At 39.5% G+C, this 20526-nt stretch overlaps 3 protein-coding genes across 3 annotated transcripts; all 3 read left to right on the top strand.

Annotated features, from left to right (window-relative positions):
- Positions 1–1874: 1874 nt before the first annotated feature.
- LOC116521718 (olfactory receptor 1D2-like) lies at positions 1875–2819 on the top strand. Its single transcript, XM_032236379.1, has one exon. The coding sequence runs from the start codon at positions 1875–1877 to the stop codon at positions 2817–2819; it is 945 nt and encodes a 314-aa protein (XP_032092270.1).
- Positions 2820–10108: 7289 nt separating this feature from the next.
- LOC116521717 (olfactory receptor 2D2-like) lies at positions 10109–11053 on the top strand. Its single transcript, XM_032236378.1, has one exon. The coding sequence runs from the start codon at positions 10109–10111 to the stop codon at positions 11051–11053; it is 945 nt and encodes a 314-aa protein (XP_032092269.1).
- Positions 11054–18376: 7323 nt separating this feature from the next.
- On the top strand, positions 18377–19321 carry LOC116521716 (olfactory receptor 1D2-like). Its single transcript, XM_032236377.1, has one exon. The coding sequence runs from the start codon at positions 18377–18379 to the stop codon at positions 19319–19321; it is 945 nt and encodes a 314-aa protein (XP_032092268.1).
- The last annotated feature ends 1205 nt before the right edge of the window (positions 19322–20526 follow it).

Here is a 20526-nt window from a genome sequence, read left to right as displayed (position 1 = left end):
GAGATCAGCAAGACGTACTCTTCCCTGTCACCATCTCTTCGGGATGGTTTAGGTCCAGATGGACCACCCAGTGGTAAAAGTATCAGCTGCGATCTCGAAGCTCCATTCCCAAAGCTCCCAGATCGCACATCTATTTCGTCGCGACATCAGCTCCTTCTCGACAAAACTGTCCTTGAAGTTTTCTGGGTTCCAACATGTTAAGGTATTGAGATTTAAGAGCTGACCAGCTGTAAAGCTGATGCAAGTGTAAAGCTGATGAAATGTAAAGCTGATGCAATGAAGGTGAATCAGCATTGGTATAATAAGTTGAAGATCACTTTACTACTTTAGGAGGTGTTTATATAAGGCAGCTAGGACAAAAGGGCATATTTCTCTCTTCTTGTGTCCGGTATCCATTGTTAAGTTCTCCATGTGAATTCAGAAGAAGATTGATTACTTGTCAGATATTTACTACCACATATATTTCTGTATATGTTGTATATAAACCACTGTTAAATGGTAGTGACGCTGCAAACACTCTGACACAACATTGTTGTGGGACTGTAGGACTGTAGAATGTAGGATTTTGAAGACCCCCCCCCCCCAAATCCATATGACAAAGTGATGAAGGCACAATTTCCCCATCAGCATCAACATTGTTGAAGAAGGAGATGGGCTAATGTCCCCAAGAAACAATCTTGGAGCTCCATTATTGGAGATTTAGCTAATTGCAGGGAAATGGGGGAGGCTGAAGTTCCTTTAGCAACTCTAGATTTAGGCCTAAATCTGGAGTTGCTACAGGAAGCAGACTCATTAAGTTTACATCATTTATTTTAAATTAGTCTCCCATGTCCCCACTAGGTTTAAAGAAGGAGCAAATACTTATAATGATCTAGAGAAGATACTCAAGGGAGTTAAGCAATTCGACATCATCAAATCAACCAACAAAGAATTTTATAAATCTTATTATAACAAAGAAGAGAGCCAGTGTGCTGCTCCTTTCCCCTTACGCACTGAATCAAGATAAAGAGTCTTTTAAGTTTAATTTAGTTCCTGAGGACTTTATGAAACTATCTAAGCAGCTATCTCAGAAATAATATAGAAACTGTGGTCTGGGTCTTCTGCCCCAGTCCACATTCAGCTGAAACCTAGTTCCAGCAATATTTTGGAAGGCAAAAGATGATGTTTGTGATGAGTCATGCCCAAATACTTCATTAAAACTCAGGATCATTAAGTGGGAATTAAACTCCCATCAACCAAATTTTGGCACAACTCTTCAGCAGCTGACAAATTCCTGGGGGAAGCACAGAGGTAAAATTTATTTTGGTCTTTTTATCAGTTTATGGATGAAGGACCAGATAAATGGCAAATAACCTTACCTGGTCTCCAAAAATGAAAAAAAGGTCAGATCAGATAGAAATCAAATGGAAAACCAGTAGGCAATCCTACAGTTATAGACTGGACTGGGGAGTTGATGAAACATCTTTTCTCTCCCTCTTCTTCTATTGTTTCTGTTTTTTTCTTATTTTATTTCAGCACATATCGACATCTCCTCTCTCCTTAGGATGCCAAAATGAGATCAGATAACTTCACCTTGGAAAGAGGGTTTATCCTTTGGAACTTACCCGTCAGCAAAATGAACAGATTTTGCTCTTTGTGATTTTCCTCGTAATCTACTTGCTTACAGTATTGGGTAACCTACTGAACATCATACTGGTACGTTTTAATGCTCAACTACACATGCCCATGTACTACTTCCTCAGCCAAAAGGAGATTGTGGAGACTTTGTATTATAGTGGATTGGGCATACAGATTTCTCTTCCTCTTCCCTATCCGTGTTTTGCAAATTAACTCAGTGTCCATCAATATCTCTGCCCTGTAGGCAAGATGCCAAGATGGACGCTGAGAACTTCACTTCAGAAGCAGAGTTCATTCTCTTGGGACTCACCTCTCATCGAACAGAACAAATTCTGGTCTTTGCGGTCTTCCTAACAATCTACTTGCTCACAGTTTTGGGTAACCTGCTGATCATCCTGTTGGTACACACTGATGCTCAACTGCACACACCTATGTACTACTTCCTCAGCCATCTTGCAGGAACAGATATTGTGTATGTCACTACCACTTTGCCTCAGACGCTAGCTCACCTCCTCGCTGGAAATGGAGTGCTCTCCTCAATACGTTGTATGCTACAGGGAGGCAGTGCACTGAGCATGGGCAGTACAGAATGCTTGCTCTTGGGAGTCATGGCTTACGATCGCTACTTGGCCATCTGCAACCCTTTGAAATATGCTTCCGCCATGGACAAGAAGCTCCAACACCTGCTTGCCAGTTCCTGCTGGATCATAGGGTGCCTCTTCTCGATGGTGAATGCTGTTTGCATCTTTCATCATTCTTTCTGTGGTCGTAATTCCATTAACCACTTCACATGTGAGTTGCAATTTGTCCTGAAGCTGGCATGTGGCGATGTCAAACACACCAAAGCCATTCTCAATGGTTTGTCAGCATTTATTGTTCTGGTTCCCTTTTCTATTATTTTGTGTTCCTACAGTTGCATCCTGTATTCCATTTGTCAAATGCGGTCGGCTGCGGGTTGGCAGAAAGCTCTCTCCACCTGTGGCTCCCACCTTGCTGTGGTCACCTTGTTCTATGGTACCATTATCTCTATATACATAATCCCTCAATCAAGCTCATATCCTGACCGGGAGAAAAAAATTGCAGTCTTGTACATTGTGGTGACTCCACTGCTTAACGCTATCATCTATACCCTGCGGAACAAGGACATCCATCAGGCTATGAGTAGGGTGTGGAAAAGGGGCTGCTTTGAGAAAAAGCCATGAATATACTTTTTTTACTCAATGTGTTTGTTTTAACAAAAGTCTACTTACTTTTACTCTTAATATGTTAAAATATTCACATGAGAGACTGGGAGAGACAGTCAACCAATGAATAGGCATAGCAACTAAGTCAGCCAATGGGAGCTTAAACATATCTGACTCTGTGCAGAGAATTGAAACAGAAACTTAAGCAGTCTGCTGCTCTGAGAGGTAAACTAGCAGTCTGTTTGGGCATGTCTGCTGATATGAAACTAACTGCTTGTGTTTGCCTGTAACTCTCCTGACTTGCGTGTCAGGCCTCCAGCAGTTCCTTTAAGAATCTTTGGCCTGCCACACACTCTCTTCTAGTTTAGTAGGCCTTTAGTATGCCTTTTCATTAAGGGGGGGGGAAATATCAAGGTGTGGAATGTGTTGTTTTCAAAACAAAAAATTCCTTTTTAGAAGCTCCAGGTTATTCTTTGTCTCTGCACCTCAACACCTGACCGGAACCAGCCGGGTGGAGATGCCAGCGTGGAAGAAGAAAATTGGACCATGTGATAGATTTGTGGGTGTGGGGACAAGATCATGAACTTTCAACTGGGTGGGAATCCTAGGTTCCAGAATTGGAATTCCACAGATGTGCTAAGATGTCTGACTTATTAAATTGGAACTTTAAGAATCGTTTGGACTCTGATTTAATTCTGCATGATACTTGCAACACTGAGATTGTGTTTACTTGGAAGAACCACCTGTTGGTATTGTACATTTATTCATCTATTCTTATGTATATAACAAATTTAATGAATCCAGCTGAATCAGTTATCTCTGTGTGTGCTTTCTGGATTTGATTTTTCTGCAACAAACTCTGACATAATATTGCACCAAAATATTTCTGACTGATGACCTTTGGGGAAGTTCTTGATTGTCTGGAATGATATTTAAATCTGGATCTTCAAATGTTGCTGACATGAACATAACTCAAGAAAGTCTAAATGTAGTTGAACTACAGGTAGTCCTCAACTTACAACCATTTGTAATAGTTGTCATGAGCCATGGGGACACAGTGGTTAGATTGCAGTACTGAAAAATACTTCTGTTGACTGCCAGCTGCCTGCAGTTTGATTCTCACCGGCTCAAGGCTGACTCAGTCTTCCATCCTTCTGAGGTCAGTAAAATGAGGACCCAGATTGTTGGAGCCAATATAATGACTCTATAAACTGCTTAGAAAGGGCTGTGAAGCAGTGTGAAATGGTGTATAAATCTAAGTCCTATTGCTATTTATGTCATGAGCATTCAAAGTTACAAGCGCACTGAAAAAAGGCAACTTATGACCATTTTCCACACATGACTATTGCAGCATCCTTGTGTTGGGCGTTTGGTGGTATTTATGGTGGTTGCAGTGTTCTGGGATCATGTGATGACCTTTTGTGACCTGAGAAGCAAAGTCAATGGGGAAGTCGTATTCAGTTAACAACTGTGTTAATAGCTTAATAGCAGTGATACACTTCACAAATGTGGGAAGAATAACCCTAAAAAGGGGCAAATCTCACTTAACAATTGCCTTGTTCAACAATAGAAATTTGGAACTCAATTATGGTCACAGGTTGAGGACTATCTGTGGCCTATTCATTATGGAAAAAGTGTTGGCATTTTTTTTTACTATGCATAGTTGTGGTAATGGATATCGGAAGAAGTAAGAGAGGTAGGACTATATTAAGAAAGCCATTAAAACAGACAGATTCTTAGTTGGTCAATGTCTAGAATAAAATGGCAAAGCTATAGAGGTAGAAGGATTGCATCAATTTCAGCATGAATTGTAATGTAGGTAATTATGTATATATTAATATTTATTTCTAACTATGAAACAACCCTGGGTGGTTTGTATGAAAAACATTAAAATCATCAACAATAAATCAGAATAGAACTGGAAGGAACCTTGGAGGTCTTCCTAATACAATGCCATGCTCAATAAGGAGATCCTATACCATTTTGGATGAGTGGCTGTCCAGTCTCTTCTTAAAAAACCCCAGTGATGAAGCATCCACAACATCTGTAGGCCAGCTGTTCCACTGGTTAATTGTCCTCACTGTTATGAAGTTTCTCCTTAATTTCAGATTGCTTCTCCCCTCGATTTGTTTCCATCCATTGTTTCTTGTCATGCCTGCTAGTGAAAATAAATTGAAAAATAAATTTGACCCCCTCTTCTTTGTGGCAGCCTCTCATTCTTTCAATTAAATATTGAAAACCTCAAATATTCCTAATTCCATAAAGTGACAATTCAATCAAAATCAAACTTCAAGCAAAATAACATCATTGTCACAAAATGGAGAAGGAGGGAGCTAGATTAGATCCTAGTTAATTGACCACCTTCAGTGTGAAGCTTCCCTTTTGGGGTCCTAAGTCATCTGGCAGAATGAGATCTTAAGGCTCCTGCAAAAGTTCAGAAGACAATCTCACTTTAGGGGATAAGATGTTGCAGAGGGCAGTAGCCATGGCAGGGAAGGTCCTTCTTTTGGACATTGCCAGCTGAAATTTCTTGACTGACGGGATCTGCACTATTCCACCATTGCTGCCGCAGGTTGGCCAGGCCAAACTCATTAGGCTGAGACAGTTACTCAAGCTACCTGAACCCCATGCTTGAAAGGTGGTAACCATCACTTTGGATTTCACCCAGAAGCAAATTGGCAACCAATGCAGCTTGTAGGGCAGTGGTGTAAGATGGGCCACTCTAGAAGTGCCCACAATACTCCACTCTACACCAGCAATAGTTACCTCTTCAAAGATACCCCTGATGTAGAGCACATTGGAGTAGACCAAACATGAGATGATCAGTGCACAGGGACTCCTGATCCAGAAAAGGCAGCAGTTGGCATACGAGATGAAGTTGTACAAAAGCTCTCCTAGCGGTGACTGTCACTTGCTCTTCGAACAAAAGCTGCGAGTCCAGGAGCCAGGACAGGGTCTGTTTGGGATAGTGCCACCCCATCCAGAAGTAAGAGTACTAAAGTCCTAGATCTTAAAGCTGCATGTATCCAAAGCCACTCGGTCTTGGATTCAGATGAAATCTGTTGTCTCCCATCAAGGCCCACGCAAGTCTCCAGGCGCCACAAAAGGCATCCCTTGAATCTCCAAGGGTGGAAGTATAAAATTGAGTATCACCCCTATGCTAACCCATGGTGAGATATTACTAGCATAATGATCTGAAATACAATAGCGCTGTGATAGCGAACCTACGGCATGAGTGCCACAGGTGGCACATGGAGCCCTCTCTGCGGGCACATGAGCCGTCACCCCAGCTCAGCTCCCCTGTGCATGCACACATGCCTCCCACCAGCTGACTTTTTTTGTCTCTGCCACACATGTGTGAGAGGCGGGGCACATGTGGGAGGTGCCTGTGCATGTGTGGGGTGTGTGGGAGTGTGCGGGGTGCATGCAGCACCCGGCTTTTGGTCCCAGGAGGCTTCAAGGAGACCTGCTAGGCCCAAAGGGGGCCATGGGAAGGATACAGCATTCCTCTCCCCCATGGTCCGTTTTTGGTCCCAGGAGGCTTCAAGGTGGCCTGCTAGGCCCAAAAGGAGCCATGGGGCAGGTCACATGCACATTCATAGGGGGGGGAGTGCAGGGGAGTGCGGGGGGTTGCGCATGCATGCACAGGGGGTCGGAGCATGTGAGGGGGTATCTCACGCACATTGCATTATGGGTGTGGATACACACACGTGCTGTTGCACACAGACATGCTTTTGGCAAGCAACAACAAAACATCACCGCTATAGCTGTACTTCTGTTCAATTATTTTTATTATTTGCATAGTCAATTCCCTATTTAGGCTGGATTTTGCATTTTTAATTCACCTATTAAGTCTTCTTCACCAAAGACCTTTATACTGTATCTACATATCCTAGGTCCTTGGGAAAAAGAAGTCTCATAGGTGGACAAAATGCCAAATCGGGCCCAAACATCTGGCTGACTGGGCAACCAACTATAGAACACTTCTACAATTGTTCTAAGCAATAAAATTCCATCTGTAAATATTTGATCAAAATTGTCAATAAAAATATATTGTCTATAAATGTAACATTGCAAAACCCCTTATGTGAATTACGACAAAAGCTCTTGAAGCTTTTATATTTCTTCACAAATTACCATCAATTTTATTCTGGAAAAGAAAAAAGGGGACAAAGAAGAATTCAAGATTTTCAACGTGTGTGTGTGTGTGTGTGTGTGTGTGTGTGTGTGTGCGCGCGCGCGCGCATGTATGTGAGGATCGCATGACCCTGAGACACTGCATCTGAATTTTGATCATTTGACAATGGGGATTCTGAAATGGTCGTAAGTGTGAAAAATATCCATAACTCTCTAAATTGGATCTTTCCAAACTTAAGAAACATATATTTTTTCCTGAACATCACTGTGGCAAACCACTACAAGTCAATATAGTTTGGAGTAGGAAGAATAAGGCAACAGCATATGATACTGGAGCATGTACTGTAGTTCTTTTGAAAAATGTTCTACGTTCCATTGGAATGTAACATGGAAGCTAAGTTTTGTTAAAACTGTGCATGCACAATCACCAAACCGATTGTTGAACCAGCAGGATCCCACCACTTTACACTCGTTACCAAATGAATTTCTTCAACAACAGGATTATCTTAAAAACTGATTTAGTTCATTGGCCCAATTAATTATCCAGTACTGCTTTCTTCAACTTCCCTTTTAGGTTTCAGGTACTTATTCAAAACTCTTATCAAAATGGAAATTATTCAAAACCCATAAGAATATTAGGTGGGACTGGGAATGAGTGTCACACTGCAGAAAGAACACACATGGAAAAGGTGATCATTGTGAGTCGTCCATTAAATTTCCTTAGAGCTAATCTTTGGAAAGTTGTCAAATTCTGAGGTAAATCAGCCCAAATCTAGAGTAGAGCAAATTTCATCAAATTTCAAATTTCTAGGTAGTGACTCACACACTTATGAGGTTTGAGGAAGGAGGGAAAAAAAACATTTATAATGACCTACTGAAGAGGACCAAGGGGAGCGGAGCAATTTCCGTTTAGTGGGTCTCTATCTGACACAATTTTCATTTTATAATAGAGAAGGGAGCTAACATGCTTCCCAATTCTCTTCAGGCCCTGAATAGCTGCTTCATAAAACTGAAGTATATTTCAAGTTGAATTCATCTCCAGTGGATTTAATTGATACTGTTTCTCAGCAATAGGATAGAAAAGTATTTTTTTTTTCTGTTTCTTTTCCCAAGCCATTTCTTTGACTTTCCAATTAGCTACAGGTCCAATTCTTTTAGGGTGTCAGAAAGATTTTTGGCTATGAACATGAGAGTTTCTGATGACCGTGCCGAAGGTTTTCTCTATATTTCACCATCAGTTCCTGGGAATTATACCAGCAGTTGCCACAGCTCTTATCCCTCTGTCTAAAATTGATCAAAAGAAGCAGATCTCCCCGATAGCTGATGAAGTTCTGGGAGAAACACAGAGGTAGGTTTGTATTGTATTATTTTGATCAGCTTAAGTCAGAAAAGTAAAACAAAAGTCAACAAAAAACAAGGGGAGGGAGGAATAAAAAGAAAAAAAGCAATAAAGAAGTAACTTCCAATTTTCTTAACTCTGTTATAAATACTTTTTATTTTACCTTCACCAAAATTACATCATAATTTCCTTCTTTCCACAAACTACCCTTTCTAATCATTAAATCCACATGTCACTGTTTTTCCAGCAAAAAGTTCATCAAGGGTTTCCGTGTTTCAATGGACTTATGTAGGAGAACAAGGGGCAATCTAATAAAGAGATACAAATAACAATCTTAATTAATAACATCAAGCAATTATTCAATAGATTTTAAGAATTGTGAAATGATTTGTATGGGATTCATAAGCATATACGTTATTGGTAACTTTGAATAAATTGGATCCTGGTTGTATTCTTTCCCAAAGGAGAAAAGACTTCTTACAAAGATATTTAATGAGATATATTTCTTCTGTGAGGGCTCTACATAATGGAAATAAGTGTGTCATATCACTCTTTACTGTCTTTTCCTCTGATCTTTGTCATTCTTGCTGAAAAGGGTCTATAGCCCTGCTACATATACTAGGCAGAAATTCCTGATTCTGTGGGATCCTTGGTATGGAGATTGCTGGTTTTCTTCCAGGCATTTCAATACCAAACTAGGTAGCATCATCAGTTCTAGCCTAGTCTGCAAGAAAACCACCAAGCACAAAGAGCACCAAAACCCCACAGTTCAACCCTGAGCTACAAATATAATCTTCTAATGCAGTGGTTCTCAACCTGTGGGTCGGGACCGCTTTGGGGGTTGAACGACGGTCGCCTAAGACACATATTTTTGATGGTCTTAGGAAACGAGACACCAATTTCATGGTTGGGGGTCACCACAACATGTTGAACTGTATTAAAGGGTCATGGCATTGAGAAGGTTGGGAACCATTGTTCTAATGATTTCTGATTCCATTAATGCATTGTATTCAGTTTTCTGTTTGGGGATAAATCAAGTATAAATCATTCCAACATTTAGACTTTGTTATGGCAATCATAAGATAGGAGTTGATTTATTATCTGATAAATAGAATAGAATAGAATAGAATAGAATAGAATAGAATAGAATTCTTTATTGGCCAAGTGTAATTGGACACATAAGGAATTTGTTTTTGGTGCATCTGCTCTCAGTGTACATAAAGAAAAATAAAATAGAATACATAAGATAAAACAGAGTGACAGTCACAGGTTGCTAATAAGCAATCAAATACTTGGAAACAAATAAAACAATATAAATTTTAAAGATACAAGTAACATGGTTATAGTCATAAGTGGAAAGAGATAGGAAGGAAGAGAAGAAGAATAGTAATGCAGTTTTAGTAGATAATTTGACAGAGTTGTGGGGATTAGTTGTCTAGCAGAGTGATGGCATTCGGGGGGGGAACTATCCTTATGCCTAGTTGTTCTGGTGTGCATTGCCCTATACCGTCATTTTGGGGGTAGAAGTTGAAACAATGTATGTATTTATTTATTTATTATGTATTTATCTAGGTAGAAGTTGAAAGAACTTATGAAATGCAGTGTATTCTCATAATCTGTTGAAAATATCTTTGGTACTGTTCTATGTTAATGAAAAGATGCCGTAGTGTTGCTGAAGAATCAGACAGATGCATTGGAAACCAAAGACATATGAGCTGACTTTGTATTATAGTGGATTGGGCATACAGATTTCTCTTCCTCTTTCCTATCTGTGCTTTGCAATTTAACTCAGTGTCCATCAATATATCTGCCCTGTAGGCAAGATGCCAAGATGGACACTGAGAACTTCACTTCAGAAGCAGGGTTCATTCTCTTGGGACTCACCTCTCATCGAACAGAACAAATTCTGGTCTTTGCGGTCTTCCTAACAATCTACTTGCTCACAGTTTTGGGTAACCTGCTGATCATCCTGTTGGTACACACTGATGCTCAACTGCACACACCTATGTACTACTTCCTCAGCCATCTTGCAGGGTTGGATATTGTCTATGTCACTACCACGATGCCTCAGACTTTAGCCCATCTCCTGTTTGGAAAAGGAGCACTTTCCTTGACCTGTTGCATTTTACAGGGAGCCAGTGCTCTGAGCTTAGGTAGTACTGAATGTTTGCTGTTGGGTGTCATGGCTTATGATCGCTACTTGGCCATCTGCAACCCTTTGAGATACGCCTCTGCCATGGACATGAAGCATTGCCATTTGCTTGCCACCTCCTGCTGGATCATAGGTGGTCTTTTCTCCATGGTCAATGTCTTTTTCATCCTTCAACATTCCTTCTGTGGTCCCAACCACATCAACCACTTCTTCTGTAAGCTGCATTTTTTGCTAGATCTCGCCTGTAATGATATTAAAGTCACCAAAGCCATTTTCAATAGTCTTTCAGCAATTATTGTCATGGTTCCCTTTTGGTTTATCTTGTGTTCCTACGGTTGCATCCTGTATTCCATTTGTCAAATGCGGTCAGCTGCAAGGTGGCATAAAGCTTTCTCCACCTGTGGCTCCCACCTTGTTGTGGTCACCTTGTTCTATGGTACCATCATGTCTATATATATAATCCCCCAATCAAGCTCATCTCCTGATAGGAACAAGAATGTTGCGGTTATGTACCTTGTGGTCACTCCTCTGCTTAACCCCATCATTTATACTTTGCGGAATAAGGATGTCCACAGGGCTGTGGTCAAGGTGTTGAGAAGAATGAACTTTGAAGAAAAACCATGAAGCTTCTTATCCTGCTGAATTCATCTCCTTTGGCTCTAAGCCTATTCCTTAAAGTTGTTATCAATATTTCACTAAAATGATCCAGCGGTTTATTTCTGAAAGATTTTCTGAAATGTCAGACATGATTGACTGGACTTCAATTTAACCCTGATTTCTCTAACTTTGTTCAAAGAAAGTCTTGGAACAAAAAAGCTACGAAAGCTCAATTTCTCTTAATTATTGAAAACCCGTTGCAGAAAAAGTACCACAGAAGCCGGCATACTGGCTGTTTTCTGAAGGGGCCAAAAAAAAAGGGGACATTATTAGCAAAAAAAATTCAAGCAAATTTTCTTAATTTGGTTTGATACTCAAAATAAAAAGAACATAGTGGTGCAAGGAATGTAGCTTTCTTAGCAGCCAGTGCAACTTAACACAAATAATATGGTGTAAAACATTATAACGCAATGTGGTATAACATTGCAATAGTAATAACATAAAGGTAAAGGTTCCCCTTGCACATCTGTGCTAGTAATCCCTGACTCTGGTTATTCTGTTCAATTGTATAAAAAAAAGTAATAACATACTGTCATACCCCCATTGGAGTATGAATCCAAGGGGAAAGATGAACAACCGACAGAGAGCAGGAGAATGTCTCCTTTGGCTGTGGAAGAAACTGGGGAAGGATAAAGTCAGGCTGGGCAGAGCAGGGGAGAGGGGGTTCAGATAAATACCAAAGGCCCACCCACTCCTCATCCTAGGGCATGCAGGAAAGAACGGAGAAGAGAGCAACATGGGTTGTGTGGCTTGCAAGGGAGGAAAGGGTCCCGATTCCCTTCAAAAGACACACCTGGGGATGGAGCTTAAAGGAGAGGCAAATGGGAGGGGTAGTTGTCCAGAACAAACACTGAGTTTAACTGCTTATCTGAATTCCTAGCATCCTCCCAACAGGTTTGATTTACTGCTGTTCTACTTCACTTCTGGAACGCCTTATCTTGCTTTCCCTGCCAGATTAATTACCTTATCTTGTCTTGTTGGATTTAGACCATGTGATGGACACGTGGGTGCTGGGCAGGGGCTTGGACTTTCATTTGAGTGGGGAAAACCTGGAAGCTTTCAGATTCAGGTTTTCCCAGATGTGCCAATATGACATCTCTAATAAAATGGAACTTTGAGGAAAATCAAGCCTTGGAGTCTTCTTTCGTTGGGGGTGTTACTTGGAACCCTGACATCTATAATAAAATCCAGTCTGTCAATTATACATGGTCTAAGTATACTAAAATTACAATCCATAAACTGTGTAGCCCATTGTAGGTTCAAGGCTAAAAAGGAAAGGAATAAGTAGTGCAAAGGTTTTGCCACATCTGTTTGTTTATTTGTTTATTTGTCAACAAGTACAAGGAAACAAGTATGAAAACACATAAAAATGGCACAAATAAATGGATATAAATGAGCAAAAGATAGCCATAAACAGAAAAAGAGTACATATAAATGGGACAGTGGGACAGGGATGGAAGCAGTGGTGGGATTCAGCCAGTTTGCACCTATTCGGGAGAACCGGTTGGTAACTTTCTAAGTAGTTCAGAGAACCAATTGTTGGAAGAAATTTCCTTTTGTTTTTGTTTTTTCCACTTTACAGGGCTAATTCTGTAAGGAAGGCAGGAAGGAAACATTCTAGTGTTGTTTCTAGCCTAATCTTTATTGCCCTGCTTACAGAAACTGCCTCTCCAGTTAACCTTTGTAACATTGTAACAGCTAAGGCAAAGCGCCCATCGACCTGAGTGACCTTGAGTTGGCCATGCCCACCCAGTCACATAACCACCGAGCCCCACCTACCCAGATGGTCATTAGGGCAGAGAACTGGTTATTAAATTATTTGAATCCCACCACTGGACGGAAGGCACACTGGTGTGCTTATACACATCCCCTTTGGGACTTCTCAAGAAATGTGTAACGGGAGACAGCTTAAGGTCAGCTTAAGGTCAAAGGTATGGGGAGTTAGTGGAACTAACAACAGGATCAGGTAAGCTGTTCCACATATTTACTACTCTATTGCTGAAACTGTTTTTCCTCTAATCAAGATTAGAACTTAGTGATGTAACACAACTATGATGGAGAAGACACGGGTCTGCAATGAATCCCCAGTGCTACTGCACAGAATATGTACACTTTGTTCAAAGAAAGGCTTGGAACAATAAGCTAAAAAACATCAATCTCTTTTAATTATTGAAAAGCTGCTCCAGCAAAGATATTGTCAGCCTCTGCTTTGCTACTTGCTTTCAGCTGCCATTGAAACGGTATAACCTTTCATACTCTGAAAGGGTAAGAAAAGTAGGATGAGATTAAGAGAAATCTTCAGGCACATGTTCTTAATTTGGTTGAAACTCATAATAAAATGACTTCACAATAGAAGCTTTTGAAACCTATGGACAAAATTTGCCAGATAGCCCATATTAGTTTAAATCTGGAAATGAAAGAAAAAGGTGACAAAGAAGGTGAGGAAGATTTATAACCAAATTCTTCCCCGCTCTCCAAATTTTATTAAATTATAGAATAAAACATAAAAGCAAATAGAACATTGTATGACAGGGAAGGAGGAACAAAATTGAAGAGGGGACGAGGAAAAGAAAAAAAAGCATGGACATCTGACTCTCTCTGTTGCAGTTTGAATAAAGCATTATCATCGAAGCTCGACTTTTTACTTTTTCATAATTATGTAAACTAGCCTTTTCTATAACAATGAATCAAATCAATAAAACCCAAAATCAAAGTTTCATTTTTTTCCACCTCAAGCAGAAAGTCCATAAGTGGTCTCCAGGTACCATGTTTTCCCGAAAATAATATAGAATCTTATTTTCTTTTGACCCCCAAAATAAGCACTTGGCGTTATTTTTGGGGAGGTCTTATTATTTTTGAGGTGCAGAAGGCAGCGAGCGTGGTCACCTCATGGCTATTGCTGTGTTGCAATATTTTCGGGGGCGGGCTTATTTTAGCGCATGGATTCAAAATCCCAATTGGGCTTATTATCTGGGGAGGTCTTATTTTCAGAGAAAGAGGGTATTTATATTCTTTTCTTTGATCAAAATGTACAAAAGTGTACAAAATGTCATTTCTGACAACTCCATCAGCTTCTGTAGCATTCGTCCATTTGATGTTGTTAGTGTTCAACACATCACAGCCCCATGGACAACGTTCCTCCAGGCCTTCCTTCCTCTACCATTCTCTGGAGTCTATTTAAGCTCATTTAAGTCACTGAAGCCTACTGCTTCAGTGACTTCATCCAGCCACCACATTTTCTGTCGTCCCCTTCTTCTTTTGGCCTGAACCTTTCCCAGCATTGGGCTTTTCTTCAGTGAGTCCTTCCTTCTCATTAGGTGGCCAAAGTTCGCCCATAGAAGAAATCAAAATGTCCTTCCATTTTTGTGCATACAGTAGTGTTGCTGCCATCAGTATCTATAAGATCAAAAGTACCATTTTTTCCTGTTTTTTTCATTAAATTCACCTTTTTCTTCAATTTAAGAATATTCTGTACTAAATATGAATCCTACTCCAATATTTAACCACATAAAAAATTAACAATACTGTCCTGAACTATAATATAAAAGGCACACTCACACAATTTTGCTGTGTATGCTCATAGACATATACCTCTGCAGTTAAAACCATTGTCAAAATGTAAGATTTAAATTGGGACCATTGAAAACTCAAGCAGTTAGTTCATAAAGGCCCAGGTGTTAGCTTGATCCACCTTCTTTCACTGAAGGTTATTTTAGAATTCATCTTCTAAATCATCTGGTTACTGATATCCCTAATCAGGGATCTTCGCAAATTTATGGAAAGTTTTTGCTGTCCAGTATCAGATGCAGAATAATTGCAAGACAATATGGCTAGAGCAGGCAGGCTGGTATGTTATGGGAAAAGGATGTGAAATTGGAGGACTACCTTCTTCTATTAGCATCTGGGTACTTCATCGAGTCTGCTCTAATCAGAACATTGAGATGGAAGGAGACTTTGAAATTATCTTGTCCTTGTTAATAGTAAGGAATCCAAAATATATTTCACAGTGGCAATCCAGTTTGTGTTAATCAATCTATAACCGTGATGGCGAACCTATGGCACACAGAGCCATTTTTGCCACATGGCAGCCCTCAGCTCTGGCATGCATGCATGTGCCAGCCAGCAGATTTTCAGCCTTCGGGAGGGCCAGGGGAGGCCGTCTTCACCCTCCCCAGGCTTCACGAAAGCTTTCAGAGCCTGGGGAGGGTGAAAAACGGGCCAACCGGAAGTTCATTCCCAAACTTCCAGTTAGGGAGTTGGCCATTTCTTGCCCTCCCCAGGCTTCAGGAAAACAGGGTCACTAGGTCAACCGGAAGTTCTGTTGGGCCTGTTTTTTGCCTCCCCAGGCTCTGGAGGGTTTCCTGAAGCCTGGGGAGGGTGAAAACTCCCCTCACACACACACGCAAGGGCGCGTACATGCATACACGGGGTTTTGTGTGGGCATGCATAGGGGTGATCATGCATGCATGCGCAGGTGGGTGGGCATGCATAAGTGCACAATAGCACACACACAATTTTGGCACACTTTTAGAAAAAGGTTAGCCATTACTGATCTGTAACAAAGGAAAGTCCATCACCTTCTGGAGCAGAAATTGATTGTTTTCCAATTCAAACAGGGAGGAGTAGTCTTTGGAGGTTGGAAAGATGCTGCTGTGTTTCCACAGCTTATTTTATTCTATTCATAATTTCCAGAGAGCTTAACCTTTGTGCCTTTTAACACATAGCCTGTAGAAATCTATATTTAGGCAGCATTTTTTTAATATGCATTATGAAGACTTCCTTCATCTGAACTTGATCAGTACTTGGGAAGGAGTACTTTGACTGACATAATGTGTACGCAAGAAAACAAAATAATGTTGTTGTATATTGTAAATATTTGTATTGTAAGCTGCCCAGAATTACTTTATGCTAAGATAGGTGGTCAAGAAGTTTAATAAAATAAATAAATAAAATAAACATTTTTCTTTATGATTGTGTTTTTATAGTTAAAAATAAAATCATTTAATTTTTTATCTTTCTTTTTTTTTAAAAAAACATGATTTTGACTAAATACTGGACAAAGACCATGATATTTTAAAATGATATTTATTTTATATAAAAGCAAACTTACTAAGAGAATCTAACAAGTTAGACACCAGCAACATTTCCACATCCTGTGGCAAACATAAAAATATTGGCCTATTATATTTTTGCAAAAAGATTCATTTATTCCCAAATTGAATCAAAGGTAACTTTTCTATTACATCCCATAAAATCATTTATCTTTCTTTTTTTTCAGATTACAAGAATTTTGGCTAAGGAGTAACTCTTGTATATAAGTCTTTGGAAATTTTGTGTGCATACTTAGACAAGAGATCAGAATGTTATTGGCGTCTGCCAAGTTAATAATTTAATTGACAATATTAGTATCTGTGAAGTTTGATGTTTTTTTCAGCTTCAAAATCTACAATTAAAAGATCTCAAATAATATTGAGGAAATATTGTCTGGCTAAAATTTTCTGCCCAGTATATTAAATAAAACTGGAATTCCATGATCCTTTGTAGTGCCAATTGAAAAGCAACAACTCCTCTCACAGTTCAGGTTACAGGGAGTAATTAAAAATCACCATGTAGAATATTCCTCTTCTAATCAACCCACTGAAGAGTAGAATGTGTGAGAATAAGGAATAGTAGAACTCATATGCATGAACTTTCTATTTCGTAAGGATATCTGTTTCTCCATGGCTTACTATTTATTCTGGAACATCTAATAATTATTCATCAAAGGTCTTGCCTTCTATAAGTGACTTTATCAAGCTCTAATCATTGTGGTGGAATCTCAAGCTAGACAGGAGGGGAAGGTCAAGAGTGGCCCAAGTTTAGAATTGTTGCACTGCAATGAGGAGCACAAGCCTGTTCCCTCCCAGAATCCTTGAATCTTTAGTGTGTCATTCTCAAGGGAAAGCAGCCATTGTGGTGAGAGTCTTGTAACATGATTGCATAGCAATAAAATTTATTTTTGAGACTTCTTAACAAGTAGTTCTGGTTGCTTTCACCTGACCATCATGGAGAATTTTCTCCTGAAGGACTCTTCATGCAAATTGAAAAATTGTCTTAGTGTGACTGAACATTTAGTAACAAAAATATATTTTCCCTCCTATTTAGTCCACATTAGCAGGAAAATCATCCTAAATTGTCACATCTGATATAGGTAGATGTAGTATCAGAAGTCCAACATCTGTCCATATCTTTATTCCACTCTTAATTAATGTTATTCATTTTGAATTTCAAAAAACTTTTCATGATTGATATTTACTTGAAAACCAGCTCATAGCAATCCTAAAGATTTAACACAAATTGATTATGTGAAATTTTATTTTCTTTAAACCCCACAACATTAATTAAGTGGTTTAAAGAGGGAGCAAAACATTGATAATGATTTACAGTATAGGATCAACGGGAATTGAGTAATTTCCATTAAGTGGGCCTCTAGTTGATAAAAACTCCCCTTATATTAAAGAAGGGAGGTAACATGTTCCCATTTCTCTTCAGGTCCTGACTAATTGCTTCGTTAAGGTAAAGTATGTTCAAGTTGACTTCAGCTTCTGTGATTTTCACTTACACTGTTTTGTTGCCAATCAAAGACGATCTCTGTCTGTCTGAATATAAATTGCTTCTCTAAACCAATGATGCAGACCTTTTGAATAATTATGTACAGCATGTACAGCAGCAAAAAGGTTCCAAAAAGCAAGACCTATGGTAGCTGCACAATTCCCAGTGAATTTTGCCTAAACATAGGAATCTTTTATCATTTCAGAACTCCCTGAGATATTGTCATCATAATTCATGCATAACAGTAGGGTCAATAGAATAGATCTTAGAGTCTATGATCCCTGTAAGGTCATAGGACAATCTGAGAAATGCATAAATAACAATCTACTTAGATAATAATGTAAAGGAACTGTTGAAAATATTTTGAGAACTTTGAAATGATTGCTAATACTATTGATGCATTAATTTCTCCCTGGAGGATAAATTGTATGTGAATCATTCCAACATTCAGATTTCATAAGGGCAGTCCTGAGTTGATTCATTTTCTGGGAAATCCAGCACACTGTGATATTCTGTTGACAATGTCTTTGGTACTGTTCTGTACTAATCAAAAGGTAGAATCCAAACAGATGCATTATAAATCAGGGTTTCTCAGCTGACATTGTATTATAGTGGATGTACAGATTTCTTTTCCTCTTCCTTATCCGTGGTTTCCAATTAAAGTCATTGTCCATTATTATCTGTAGGCAGATTACCAAGATGGGTGCTGAGAACTTCACTTCAGAAACAGGATTCATCCTCTTGGGACTCACCTCTCATCAAAGTCAACGCATTGTGCTATTTGTGGTCTTCCTAACAATGTATTTGCTCACAGTCTTGGGTAACCTGCTGATCATCATACTGGTACACATGGATGCTCAACTGCACACACCTATGTACTTCTTTCTCAGCCATCTGGCAAGCCTGGACATAGTGTATGTCACTTGCTCTTTGCCTCAGACTTTAGTGCACCTCTTGGCTGGAAAAGGAGTGGTTTCTTCCATAGGTTGCATCTTACAGGGTGGAACTGCCCTGAGCTTGGCCTGCACTGAATGTTTGTTACTAGGTGTCATGGCTTATGATCGCTACTTGGCCATCTGCAACCCCTTGAGATACGCCTCTGCCATGGACAGGAAGCACCAGCATCTGCTTGCCATGTCCTGCTGGATCATAGGCTGCGTCCTCTCAACAGTCACTATTGTTTGCGTCTTTCGTCATTCCTTCTGCGGTTCCAATCACATTAACCACTTTTTCTGCGAGCTGCGTTTTTTGCTAGATCTTGCATGTGATGATGTAAGCCGCACCAAAGACATACTTAATGGTCTATCCGTATTCGCCGTTCTGATTCCCTTTTCAATTATCTTGTGTTCCTATTGTTGTATCGTACATTCAATTTTTCAGATGCAGTCAGTTGCGGGGCGTTATAAGGTTTTCTCCACCTGTGGCTCCCACCTTGCTGTGGTTAGCTTGTTCTATGGTACCATCATGTCTATATACATAATCCCCCAATCAAATGCATCACCTGATAGGAACAAAAAGGTTGCGGTTATGTATCTTGCAGTCACTCCCCTGCTCAACCCCATCATTTACACTTTGCGGAATAAGGATATCCACAGGGCTGTGATCAAGGTGTTGAGAGGAAGGAACTTTGAAGAAAAAACATGAAGATTATTCTCAAATTCATCTCTTTTGACTCCCAGCCTCTTCCTTAAAGTCACTGTCAACATGAGACTAAATAAGTCAGCTGTTTATTTCTGAGCAGTTTATGAAAGATCAGACATAATTATCAATTTAACTCTGATTCCTCTAACTTGGTTAGAGTCTTGGAACAAAAAGCTACAAAAGCTCAATCTTTTTTTAATTACTGAAAAGCTACTGCAGAATGCTTCATACATTGAAAGGGAAGAAAAGTGAGACTATATTAAGAGAATTTTTTAAGCAAATGCTCTTAATTTGGTTGAAACTCACAGTAAAATGATACAGCACTGCAAAGATTGTACCTTTTTCATCACTCAGTGCAATCTAAAACTAATATAATGGTTTTAAAATTGTAGCTCTACACTGTATCAACTATAGTAATGTTGTACTGCTAATTTATCCTACCTAACATACAATGAAAATATTGTTTTTGAAAGATAACCCTGGGAAATGCTGAATAGGAATTACAGTAGAAGCTGTTGAAGCCTGTGTCTAAAATTTGCCAGAGAGCCATTGAAATGGGTACGAATAACCAGGGACAGTAGGACAGGGATGATAAACACAATGGTGCACTTATGTACTCCCCTTACAGATGTCTTAGGGATTGGGTGAAGTCAATAGTAGACAGTTTAGGGTTAAAGTTATGGGGATTTGAAGATGTAACAACAGAGTCAGTGCATTCCAAGCATTGACCACTCTGTTGCTGAAGTCATATTTTCTGCAATCAAGTTTGGCGTGAATAACATTGCATTTGTATCTGTTGTGTGCACTTGTATTATTGATATTGAAGCTGAAGTAGTCTTTGACTGGTAAGGACATTGTAGCAGATAATTTTGTGTACTATGCTTAAGTCTGACCACAGACGGCTTAGTTTTAGGTTATCCAAGCCCAAAATTTCACACCTGGTGGTTCGGATATTCTGTTGCGATCAGAAGAGCAGAGGACTTTTCTCATGAAATACCTCTGGACTCACTCAATTATATTAATGTCCGATAAACAGTGCGGATTCCAGACAGATGAGTTGTATTCAAGAATTGGTCTAGCAAAGGTTTTATAGGCCCTGATTAACAATACAATGTTACCAGAAGAGAAACTTCATAAGATTAGGTTAACAACTTATAATGCCTTTTTGGCGATGCTGTTACAATGAGCTCTAAAGCTTAAAATGTTTG

The sequence above is a fragment of the Thamnophis elegans genome, chromosome Z (assembly GCF_009769535.1).
Source record: "Thamnophis elegans isolate rThaEle1 chromosome Z, rThaEle1.pri, whole genome shotgun sequence".
In the NCBI taxonomy this organism is placed as follows: domain Eukaryota; kingdom Metazoa; phylum Chordata; class Lepidosauria; order Squamata; family Colubridae; genus Thamnophis; species Thamnophis elegans.
Note: the sequence above shows the minus strand (reverse complement) of the source record. Positions and strands in the feature narration are given on the sequence as shown.

Excerpts from the sequence above, each read along its gene's own strand:
- LOC116521718 (XM_032236379.1), top strand. The coding sequence starts at position 1,875 with ATGGACGCTGAGAACTTCACTTCAGAAGCAGAGTTCATTCTCTTGGGA.
- LOC116521717 (XM_032236378.1), top strand. The coding sequence starts at position 10,109 with ATGGACACTGAGAACTTCACTTCAGAAGCAGGGTTCATTCTCTTGGGA.
- LOC116521716 (XM_032236377.1), top strand. The coding sequence starts at position 18,377 with ATGGGTGCTGAGAACTTCACTTCAGAAACAGGATTCATCCTCTTGGGA.